The sequence below is a fragment of the Sinohyriopsis cumingii genome, chromosome 12 (assembly GCF_028554795.1).
Source record: "Sinohyriopsis cumingii isolate HCF-2022 chromosome 12, ASM2855479v2, whole genome shotgun sequence".
Taxonomy (NCBI): domain Eukaryota; kingdom Metazoa; phylum Mollusca; class Bivalvia; order Unionida; family Unionidae; genus Sinohyriopsis; species Sinohyriopsis cumingii.
Window position 1 is genome coordinate 16,246,304 of NC_142972.1, and position 13,145 is coordinate 16,259,448.

General features: G+C 35.6%; 1 protein-coding gene across 1 annotated transcript in view; it reads left to right on the forward strand.

Moving 5' to 3' along the window:
- LOC149786031 (E3 ubiquitin-protein ligase rnf213-alpha-like) overlaps positions 1-13,145 on the forward strand; it is a 451,244-nt gene that overhangs the window by 300,862 nt on the left and 137,237 nt on the right. Inside the window, exons 67-70 of the mRNA XM_089978103.1 lie at positions 314-535; positions 1,737-1,930; positions 3,680-3,788; positions 10,873-10,973. Of these exons, the coding sequence (XP_089834229.1) occupies positions 314-535; positions 1,737-1,930; positions 3,680-3,788; positions 10,873-10,973 (626 nt within the window). The remainder of the gene's footprint in view (positions 1-313; positions 536-1,736; positions 1,931-3,679; positions 3,789-10,872; positions 10,974-13,145) is intronic.

The following is a 13,145-nucleotide window of genomic DNA, read 5'->3' on the forward strand; positions in this document are numbered from 1 at the left end:
ACTGCAGAAGAGGTGAACTTTATAAGAGGAGGTCAAATGTATTCTATTTCTTGAATACTTTGAGTTACTTTTATTTTTGCACTTTTTGAATTATCACTCAACATCTAAAATCATTTTTCAACCATTTATAAATATTTCAAACAATCTAACAATGTTAATTTCTTCATCATCAATCTTCAACCCATATCTGGATCACAATTTTTATGTTTATGTCTCCATCCTGAGTCATTTGCTTTTGTAAGGTAATTCCTACACAATCCTTTGAATTGAAAAAAGAAAATAATTATACATCATATTTGATTTTAATTTTTAGCTGGTGCACAATGCCATCATGCATGCATTAGCTGTATTCCTGGAGGACAAGTCCCCTAACATCTTAGCCAGGCTTGTCTCGATCCATGAAAGTCAATACAAGATTGTTCAGCATCTTCAGTACTTCCAGAGCATTAATCAAGTGTGGCCTGAGTGTGCTGCAGCCATCAGGACTATGCAGGAGGAGAATCCAAACCATTTTCTACTGATCTCAGAACAGTTTGTAAGTATGGAAACATGTTAGCAATTACAAAAGTTTTGGCAAAATTGGCAAGGAATGTATATTTGCAAACAATTTTTTTTTATTTGCAAGCATATTAATTGTATTGGTGAAATTTCCTGACACTGAAATATCAATTTGCAACATTATATACAATTGTATTAAATTTGTGTTGATGAAATTCAATAGGCAAAGAGTGAGTCAGAGCTCAGAGGAGTGGTGAAAGTAACTGAATGTAAAATTGTATGACTTCGAGCTTCAGTTTGAATTTTTCACTTAAAAACTGTCTATATTATCTCTATTTTAACACTGTTTGGACCTATATCCTAAGTTTAGGTCATATAACATGACAACATCCTACATGAGTATTTTTCATTTCTCTGCCATGGTTTATGTTAGACATGTCTGCACACCTGGTTCTGTCAGGAGTTTGGTATGAGGCTTCATATTAAGAAAATCTAGGTTAATTTATAAAAAATGTCTGACCTAATGTTATAGAGTTATGGTCCCTTTTACACTGTGAATTTTGCCCTCACATACTACATGACTTCATTTGCTCCATATTGTGGGTGTATAGTTGTTGTTTTTAGGCTAATGACAGTTAACTAGATTATGTGACACGATTTGATTTTATTGAGATAATGTGTCTCCACTTAGTGATATGTAATATGTCATACATTTTAAGTTAGTGTGTCAAATTTAAATGAATCCTAACAAGTTTACATGCAGAAAACTTCTAATTTTTTTTATCAGAAACATGTTTGTCTACAGTAAAACATCTATTATCCAAACAAATTGGGGGTCAAAGAATTTGTCCAGATAATGATCTGAATAAATAATAAATATATTCAGGGGGCACTTGGTTGGTCTATATGATTGAAAAGTCTTAAGAATTAGCATTACTATAACTGGCTTTTTACTATATTTGTCCTTAACTCAGTATGAGATTATTTTTTGTAATCACGTTATTTCAGATTGAGATTACACATTTCCATTTTAATTTTTAAAATTTGAAATGAATAATGTACAAATTAAAAATTACTTCACACGAAACTCCTCCGTGATGTGCTATTATCAGAAGAATAACCATAGCTTATAACATGTAATGCTTTTTTGCACCATACATGGAAATAGAGTTGCAGGTATTTTAAACACTTAAATTTAAATTTGCTTAATATTTTGATGTAAGATTTATTTTACCTAGACACTTGCCATCCTTGGATTATGCCTGCTTATTGAGCAGCTTAAACCTCCAGACAGAAACTACCTGAACAATGCAGACAGTCGTCATGAATGGCTGCAGAAGATCTGCAACTATCGACCTGTTGTAGAAAATGGACTGTCTCTCTACTCCTCAGTTAATGGAACTGGAGTGGATCAAGCTGTTTTAAATGCAAAGTAGGTACATATTCATGTGTCTTTCTTTTTAGTTCACCTCTACCACCTGACATAATCATCCAATCAGAAATTTATTATTCCGAATTAAATTAAAGCTTCTATTCAACCTGTTTTTAACTCTACCTAAAAATGGATTCTACAGACATGCACCAAAAGCTAAACAACACAAAATATTGATACTTTACATTACAGTGTCTGTTATCAATTTGATTTCTCCACAATAACTTTAGTCGTCCATTATCTACAGTTACCGAACCTTGCGGATAACTTGCACTTGTTTTTGGTGTGAAAAGGTCAAAGGTCAAAATCAATGTGGCTGAAAGAAGTATGATTTGCACACAATAACTCTAGTTCTGTATCATCTTAGGTCACCAAACTTTGTGGATGGTTGCACTTGGGGTATGAGAGAACCCATTTATTCAGGGTCAAAAGGTCAAAGGTCATGGCCAGTATGACTGAAAGAATAAAAATTGTTTGCCATAACAACATCAGTGCTATATGAAATACCTGGATCATATTTGTGGCTGGCTTGCAGTTAGGGTAAGCAGACACCTATTGTATTTTGGTCCATAGATAAAGGTCACTGACTGAATTTAAGTAAAGTGGTTCCTGCACACAAATTTCAGTTATCTCCATAATATATATTTTTAAACACAGGGCAAGCATATAATATACTGTTTATAGTAGTTATGTTTGTAACTGTTATCACCCTTTTTGACATACAGCATGATAGAATCTTGTAAATTGGTTTAAAAGTATTCACTGAGCTTAGTGCATAATATGGTCATTATCAAAAGATGTTGACCAGTCAGTGTCATATTTTTCTAACTTTGACACATTAACCCCTGGAGCTTTTTGTCATTTTTGCTTGAAAATTGAGTAGGAAACACATTTTGAAAGCTATTTCTGAATAGACTCGAAAACACCAAATCCCCAGTCATCTTTCAATAACATACTGCCTAGTTGTATTACAAACATCATTTTTCGTTGGCTATTTGACTCACACATGAGCAGAAGGGTAAAAGTTGGCCTTCTTTGTTTTTTTTTTCTTTTTTTTTTTTGTTTTTTTTGCTAAATGGAGCCATTATTTTTGTATGGAGACCACTCTTTATTCCAAATGCCCATCTTATCCTACTTTTTGCAAAGGCTCAGCTGTCTGTTTGCAGTTCATACCAGTTTGCCTTAGATTTGATACCAAAAAGTCTAAAATCCAGACACAAAATCGGAATCTGACGACGGGCGAATTTTGGGTTTAAAAAATAAGGTCCAAAAAATGAGGTTTTTCTATCTGTATTTTGTAGTGCAACTAGATATTCCAGATTATTTGGTATCATTATAGAGCTACATCTGTCTACCTTTCTATAATACCACCCACTTTAGTGTATCATGCATGACCATGATGCTACAGAGCTCAGCAGTAGGCTACTACCTCCTGCCCCGTAAAGTCGTCGCTAGGGGTTAATGTGTTATGGGTATAGAATTCACTTTGTACATATGTTCCTCCCACATACATGTAATGAATCTGGCTTCCATTTGATAATGATGATGAATGAAGGACTCCATGAACTTTTGCCGTATTTTGTATGGAGTTTGTAATCCAGCAAATTCAGGTCATTTAAATGATTTTATCTCGTTGTCTTAGAAGTTTATCCATGCATCTTGAACCAAGATAGCACATTAATTGGGACATCCATATCCTCAGATCACAGTTCTAGTTCTAATATGCTGATGATTTCTTTTCATTTGTAGACAGATGTGGACAAGGATAACTGTGGTGAAACTGTTCATTGAGCATGTGGTAACATCAGATAAAGAAACAGAGAAACATGGACCTAAAAACATCATGCCTCTCTGGGTGGTGAGTAATCATGTACTTAATTATAACAGTATGCTATAAATTAAACAGGTTGAAGTTTTTGTGAATTGTTTTTTAATTAATAACATTTTATTGTTTTGTATGTACTTTCTCCATCCCCATATGTAATACAGAAGAATCTAGCTAGCTGTTGCTCTGTCTGTCTGTCTGTAATCCATCTCTCTGTCTGTTAACATTATCATTTCAGGAGCATAACCCCGGCCGAGTCATACCAAAGACTTACAAAAATGGTACTAACAGCTGCCTCGCTTGGCGCTCAGCATTAAGAGGTCAGTGTTAGGACTGGTTGGCCCGGTGTCAGGATAATGTGACTGGGTGGGACATCATGCTATATGTCTGCGGCATGATGCCCCAGTGCTAGACATCATTATAAACTGCCACATTGCAGACATCGTAACGATATGACTGAAAAATTGTTGAAGCTACGTTAAAAATCCAAATCACATCACACATCACATCAGGAGCATACCTCTCAAACCATGTTGTACTTCAATAATTACATTTATTTGGAAGGGTTCTTCTTCCTTGGGTCTTTGTGAAATTACTTTTTACATTTTTTTAACATCTCTGTTTAGTTGGTACCATATTTCCACTCTTTTGTGCCAAGATGCTGTAAAGCACTACTACAAATAAACAATGAAACCTCTCAAACCATTCAGGATATTTCAGATTTGGCACACATGCCAAGCTCATTTCATAGAGGTGTCTTTTGATGCTTAAAATCGTTTACATTAAATTTTGTGTTACAATGGAAATAAAGTGTAACTTAAGTAGTCCAACCATCATACTTATATTATTATTTAGCAGAACACTGAATCTAAAGAAAACATCCCTATCAAGCTTGACACACATATTAGATGAGTGGTCCAGATGTGTCAAGCTTGGTACATATATTGGAGGAGTGGTCCAGATGTGTCATGCTTGGGACACATATAAGATGAGATGTCCAGATGTGTCAAGCCAGGTATGCATTTTAGATGAGTGGTCCAGATGTGTCTAGCTCAGTGTATAGATGAGTGGTCCAGATGTGTCAGGCTTGATACACATATTAGATGAGTGGTCCAGATTTGTCAAGCTTAATACACATATGAGTAGTCCAGATGTGTCAAGCCTGGTAAGCATTTTAGATGAGTGGTCCAGATGTGTCTAGCTTTGTATATAGATGAGTGGTTCACATGTGTGAAGCATGGTACACATATCTGAAGAGTAGTCCAGATGTGACACGCTTGGCACACATATTGGATTAGTGGTGCAGATGTGTCAAACTTGGCATACATGTTAGATGAGTGGTCCTGATGTGTTGGGCTAGACATACATATTAGATGAGTGGTCCTGATGTGTCAGACTTGGTACATGTATTAGATCAGTGGTCCAGATGTGTCTATTTTTGTTTACAGATGAGTGGTCCTGATGTGTCAGACTTGGTACATATATTAGATCAGATTTTGGTTTACAGATGAGTGGTCCTGATGTGTCGGGCTAGGCATACATATTAGATGAGTGGTCCTGATGTGTCAGACTTGGTACATGTATTAAACCAGTGGTCCAGATGTGTCTATTTTGGTTTACAGATGAGTGGTCCTGATGTGTCGGGCTAGGCATACATATTAGATGAGTAGTCCTGATGTGTCAAACTTGTTACACATATTAGATCAGTGGTCCAGGTGTGTCAAGCTTGGTATACAGATGAGTGGTCCTGATGTGTGATCTGTCATTCATATTTCTTCAGATTTTCAATATCATTATTGTTTGTGTAGTTTTGTCTCTGTAATCAATGCATTATCCACACTTTTATTTCCAGGCAAACTTCAAGACTGTTTAAGATGTCTCTGTGAAATTTGGTATAATTATTAGGCTAGTGGTGTAGGAGTGCATATTGCTATTCACAATTCTGCAGTTTCAATAATGTTAACATTTTTATATTTCTTTGTTATTCTATCCATTCATCCACCCATCCATCCATCTATCCATCTTTTGTATCCTGAGCATCGCTCCAAAAACATTAAAACTATTTATATACATTGTACATATATTTTGCCTTTTGCTATTTACAGTTCTTTACAGATAAATTGTACTTTTGTCTCCCTGTCCATTAATCTTCTATTGACAGTGGGGGCAAAACTTCAAAAGTTGTAAGAGATCTCTCTGAAATTTAGGACAGATTAAACGATGTTATTGATTTGTTACTCACAATTCATTTTCAATGTTTTCTTAATTTTGTTGATTTTGTTATCCATCCTTCCATCATTTACACATTTAAAGGACCACTCCAGTGGCCTAAGTGGTTTCAGCATCCTCCTCAGATGTGGGAGATCATGGGTTTGAACCCCGGCCAAGTCATACCAAAGACTTATAAAAATAGTACTAGCAGCTGCCTCGTTTGGCGCTCAGCATTAAGAGGATAGTATTAGGACTGGTCGATGTGGTGTCAGAATAATGTGACTGGGTGGGACATCATGCTACATCTAATTTTAGCAATGACTAAATTTGTTAAAGCTACGTTAAAAATCTAAATAACACACACATTTATTTATGGAGCATAATTCCAAAAACCATTCAACATATCTCTTGAAAACTCTAGATGTACCTTTTGTTATTTGAAATTCTTCAGTTTCAGCATTTATAATGATTTTGTTCTTTTGTCTTTCCATCCATCCACCAATATCTACACTTTTATTTCCAGTTCAAATACCAAAACTGTTGTGAAATTTGCTACGCTTATTAGACTATTGGTGTAAATGTGCCATTTGCTATTCATTCTTCTTGACTTTCAATATATTTAACATTTTAACTTTTGTTCAGTTCATCCATCTATCCAGCACTGACACCTTCAATTCCTGAGCAAAATTCCAAAATCATTAAAAATTTCTCAATGAAACTTTATACACATATTAGACTAGTAATCTAAATGTGGTTTCTGCTTTTAGGAACTCTTCAGGTTCAATATATTTAGCTCACCTGGTTGTAAGTTTAAGTAAACTTATGGTTGATTGATTGATTGATTGATTATATTTTTAACGGCGCATCAGCACTGTAAGGCTATTTAGCGCCAAACAAAATGTTATATGGATAATCTTTTAAAAATTATGACAAGTCTCATATCGACTGCGATATTAAAACACAAATAGTTGAAATTAAAATGGTAAGATGGTAACGGTGAAAAAAAAAGCTTCCCGAGCAACGGGGGATGTAAATGTTGTATGTTAATGAAAAAAGTTGAAAATGTATTAAAATGGGACGGTATAAACTTATGGTATGGCCCTGCATCTAGCATGCATTGTCTGTCAAAATTGTTATTTTTAGCTGGTCCAGTCATAGATCAGAAGAACTTAATGGCATGGCCTGTTGTCTGTCATCCATCATCCATCATGTCTGTCCATGGAGGATTGCCATGAAACTTTTCACAAACATTCATCCCAACATCTAGTTGGTCTTAAATGAAAATAGTATTGTTCAGACATCCAGTATGGCCACCCCAGCAGTCATTTTGAAAATTTTGCTATGGCTATTCTCGGTATTAAATAAAATTGCACTGATCTGATATTAAATAGGGCTGTCACAAAATTTATCATAAAAAACATTATTGCTACTTCTCAATAGAAAGTCATAATGAGATGGTGTATTCACCATAAGACTGTTTGTTGTCTAGTTAGTCTTGGAGAAAATGACGTTAATCTGACATCCAATATGGCAATGTGGTGGCCATATTGATATAGTTAAGAAAAAGACTTTTTATGATACATAGTTTGTCTTTTGTAAAAATGGTGCCAAATGTATATCCAATATGTCTGCCATGACATTATGAAAAACTTGTTATTATTGCTACTCCTTCTAAATGAATGTCCATACTGACTTGTAGTTTTCACCAAACTGATGTCTATTTGGTCCTAAATAAAAATGGTAAATGGTGCTGATCAATTTGGCTGTCACAGCAGCCAATGGAAAATCTTGTTATGACTGGAGAATATCAGAGATGATTTCAACACAAAGCAGTTCAAACAAAGAAATAGTCTTTTTTGGATTGCTGAAAATTCTTTTCAGCCACTAGAGATTCAGTCCTTTTAAGGGCTGTTGTTATTTGAGTTACTGCCCTTTATGTCCTATAGTTAAATGCAATTTATGATGCAATATCATTAGTGCAACAAATCCTTTAGTTTCTGTTGGACAAGCAGAAAACTTTGTCAGTATTAGGGTTATCCACAGGGGAAGCGTATATCAACAAATTACTTTGCATTCTCCACTTTTGCAAATGCTTTTGCCCTTTTTTTGAATACAGTGTATGACAAAATCTTATGAATGCAGCTTGTCTCACATTTGTTAATGGTTTGCCATGAAACTTGGTAAGCATACAATCATCATCAGATGATGATAATTTCAACTCTCATGATCTTTGTTTGAGTTATTGCTCTTTTTATATTGTTGTCATGATGCAAAAGGTATTATGTTATCAGTGCTGAAGGAAAGTCTTTTTATATCCATGTCCAAGGCTGGTGACTTAAAAAAAATCACATGCCCTGACTTGTTAATTCTACAAGATGTGACTCCAGTGTTCATGTGCCTAAAACTTTCCTATTTTTTTACTATTATTTGCCACACACTGTTAAACTTGCTGTAATGCAAATATGAAAAGATAAAACTGAAACTGACTTGGGTCTTTATTCAGATCCTAAATTACATAAAGCAGTGTTTTCCTCAGGTCTTGAGGTTAGTCACTGTCTGATTGCTCTCTCGATGTCCTCCTTATTCGCTGGATCAACAGCGTTTATGTTCATTAGCATCTGAAGCATGTCTTGATTTATAGTTTCTCTTCAGACTTTTGATGTTGCTTATAGGTGCCGCTTAATATGTTTAACCAGTGTTGCATTACAAGTGTGAGCAAGGGGCAGTTGAATTATTATTAATTAAACTTTAACTTGAAACATCTTGAAAAATACAATAACAGTTAAGATGATGAAGTCACAATACTTGAGTGCTTCTGCCGAATAATTTTTTAGTTGGTCTTTCCTTTTTATATCACCTCTGCCAAAGGGTGGCTGATTTTTAATCAGAGATTCAAAAGCCATCATGGACAACTTTGAATCCCATTGTTACTTATAATACCTCAAGAAAATATACTACATATGGTCTAAACTCTCCAGATTACAATAATAAAGTAATCAAATAACAGCTTGTTGTGTATCCAAGCTGGCCTTAATCTCATTACTCAGCCATGCATCACTGCACTGGTTGCAATGACTGCTGGACTAGTTCCATTACCCACTAGCTTGGTTCTGGGTTGTTTCTGTAATGCACATAAATATCTAAAATGGTATTTTCTCTTCAATAGAATCACATATATGTTAAAGCCAAGTGAGCACTAATTATGGGTAACCCTGGCAATCAGTTTACCATTCATAGGTCACATGCTTTGCTTTGTACACAATGTTTACAGCTTTTGGTAGAAGTATGATAAGTAGACAATCTTCATAAGGGTAAGAGGTATATATCGGAATAAATATTAATAATTTACATGTCTTTCAACATCTTGAAAATCTTAAGTTTTCTCAGCTAAATTAGGTTTTAGTTTTCAACAAGCCCAATGGCCACATAACATATGGTACAAGAGGGACCTGACCTGAAAATTACAGGGGCCCTGGTCATCTTGCTATCAGATATTTTAAATACTGTATTATGATGTTCTTGTTGTAGGGTTTAATGCCATTTTTCAGCACACAATAGGCTATAGATGGCGGCCAGTATTAATGGTGGAGGAAGAACCGGGGAAAACCCGGGAAAGAACTACTGACCCACGAGAAGCTACTGACAGGCTTTCTCACATACCCACATTGGCCGAATCCGAGAGTCGAACAGAGGTGAGATGGCAGTAATCAATAGCGGAGAGCTCTTTAGACTACTCTGCCACTTGGGGCCTCCTATTTTGATGTCCATCCTTCTATCAGGTACCAATTTTGTTTCTCCACAAAAACTAAAGTTCTACTATTGCCAAGCTTTGTGAATGGTTTGCAATTGGAGCATGGAAGAACCCTAAAGATTTTTATATCAAAAGGTCAAGAGTCAAGATCACTGCAACTAAAAAAAGAAAAATGCATTCTGCAAAATAACATCCGTTAGACTTCATTTATCTGGACCAAAATTTGTCGATGGCTTGTAATTCAGGTAAGGAAGAAGCCTGTATATATTGGAGTTAATGGCTTACACCACAGACCTGAAACAAACTCTTTGGCTGGTTTGCACTTGGCAAAAGGAAAAAACCAATTGCTTTTGGAGTCAAAAGGTCAAAGGTCAAGGCCATTGTGAGAGAAAGATTTTTTTATAATAATTTTTCATTATAATAAATTTAAATTTATCTCTAATCCACAGCTGTAGACCATAGATAGTGGTTGACTTGTACTTAATGTATGGAAGAGGCTTATTGAAATGGGATCAGAAGATCAAAGGTTAAAGTCATAGCAGCTCAATGAAAAAGTGGTTTTACAGAAAAATGTTTGTTCTAGAATGTGTCTTAACCAGTCTTTGTGGAGGTCTTGCACATAGGGTAATAAAAAAAAAGAATCTTGGGTTAAAAGTCAGAGGTCATGGCAAGTCTAACAAGAAAATAATGGTTTCTGCACAAGAGCTTTTGTTCAAGATCACATACCTCTACCAATGGCCCAGGACACTGAGACCTATTTATCAGTAAGGTCCAAATTCAACCATGTCCTGCTAGTGCATTTTAGAGGACCATTGTCTCTTGCTTGAAGACTTTTTTTGATCATGGAGTAGGAGCTGCATTTATGATTTTTTTTTAGGAAATCGCTTATCATTCTTCTCGTCTGCTTTTCAGTTGTTTATTTGTATGAAGATGTGATTCATTTCTATGCTGGTTTTTTTTCTCAAACATTAAGAGACATTATATGTCCTGTTTTTTTTTTTCTTTTTTCTGGCAGCATCAGCAGTAGTAAGATTATGTGTTAAAGTGTTTTCAAACTCACATACTTTGGGAATTATGCTACTAGTACTTGTTGCAGTTGAGTCATCTTGTTCCAGAGAACCATTGTTTCTGAACTTTTGTAAATTTATCTTTCAGATGCTTGGGGAAGCTCCAGATTTAAAGCAAGTGAATTCCATTGAAAATATGGAGAAATTCCTGAAAATGTGCAATAGAGCTGCCATCAAAGACCTTTTAGGGTAATTCTGATGGACTTTCTTCCTCATAATAATAAATATCTTTATCAGGGTGAACTGATCCAAGTAAGGTCACACAATTGGGAGCAGAATTTGTACATCATATGATGCACAAATTAAAGTTTAACCTGCTAAAAAGAATTGGCCATAAAAAACGTTCCTTCATTTCACGTCATTGTCGCATTTGCTATGCAGTAGCAACTGGTATGGTATTACTGCTATTAAAATGTAGTTGGGGTTGGGCTAAAATAATTTACTGTGCCAGTCCATTGCTTTATGAACACCCAGGTACTTTCCCTCAATAGCAGGCACTTACCTTTGGCACCAAATATCATTAAGCTTCAGATCACATCACAGTTTCAACCTACACCCAGTACCACCTGAACTGGGTGGTCTTTCTTTTATTTTACATAATCCTGGTCTCAAGATGCAGAGAGAGTCTGGCCTTCAGGTCACGTTTAATGTTATGTTGCAGATTTCCAAAATAACCAGCACTGGATTCAGATGACCAGTTCTCCAATAATATGCTGTTATGTATATTTAATTTGGTTGCTAGTTTAATTTTTTTCTCATTTTATTTACATGCTATTGTAATGTAAACTTGTATGCTGGACTTGACCTTATCAAAAATTGAGTTCATTTCTGCTTAACCTGATTGTCTTTTTTTTTAATTTTTTATACTGATTTCATTTATGTAAACAGCTAATAATACCTTCATTATTCTCTATGTGTATGAGCTTATTATCAGGATTATTATTCAGGTAAACAAGAAGGAGTAAATATGTTGATCAGGGTCGAGGTTCTGGAGATTCCTAATTGAATTTTGTAGCTATTGTGTTGTTAATAAACAAGGCTTATTAGATCATTCTAGGTTATTTTCCATTAGGTAACGGTTGTTTTTAGAAATGCTACTTGTGATCTGAGGTCAAGCAGAGAACTATATTATCTTGTGACTGAGGATTTTACCAGTCATGCTTTAACATCTAGCACTTTAAGTTGTATTATGTTGTGACCAGTTTAGGCTGAATTTTATTTTCCTCAAATTATTGAATTCGAGTTTGCAGGTTATAACAGACACATCATGGCCTTCAATTTTGGATCTCTTCAGGGCTTGAACTGAGTTGGTTCATTACTTTTTATTACTAGGACTTGTGTCTTTAATTCTTGGATTATTTTTTGGATTTAATTCACAATACCATAAGTTCTTTTTTACACATTTTCACTTTGTACTTTAGGAAAATAAATTATTTGTTAAATTTTACAAAGCTTGTTGTCTTCACTCTTTTCTGTTACTTATTTTAAGTGCGTAGACTCATAAATAGGCAACAAGTATTACAGACCAGCTCTGGACATGTCCATCACAAGTCCCAGCTCCAGTACATGCCAGTGCTAGCTAAATGATGTCACCTTACTAGCCACCAGGTAACTGTCTTGGACCTTTTGGTGGCAGTCAAGTTGAATACCTGAAGATCACATTGTCCCAACATGGCCAGAGTCCCAGTCTTGTCCATTATTTCCAATTACTTGCTTTGCCAGCTCAGTCATGGTTACCCTTGCAGGTTTCTTTGTGAACACAGTCACAGAGAGGAGGTTAGGAGACAGCTCACAGGAGAAGTAGGAAGAATACATCTGAGGCTCACCAGATTAATAATCCCTCCTCCAAGGCCTTTTTCTCAGCAATTGCCCAGTTTTGAGGCTCCACTAATAACAATATATGGGGAGACTGGTTTTGACCCACATTCTCTCCAGATAATTTTACAGAAAGTGACATCATGCTTGTGCTGTCCATTTTAAGCATCCACGTTGGGGAAAGACTCCAACATTTTACCACACAATGGGAGAAATTCTTGTAGGCCTCCACATCAAGTTCAACAACCTATCCTCAAGGACTTCCATTACTCCATCCACTTGGAGAGATAATTTCAGTCTGAAAATGTCACCTCTTGGGTCATATCACTTTGTCTGCAGATCTCATTTTGGATTGCTTTTTCAAGACCCCTGCAGATGATCCTTTTATCCCAATAATGACTGAAAATTCATCCTCATCACCAAATGATCTGCACAGACATAGCATGACATGCTGAGATGCCTACATCCTGCTTTCTTATCAAGAAGTGAGCTGCGTTTGGCCCCCTTTGTGCACATCAGTGAAGGCCATAGTGAATGCCTTTCAAT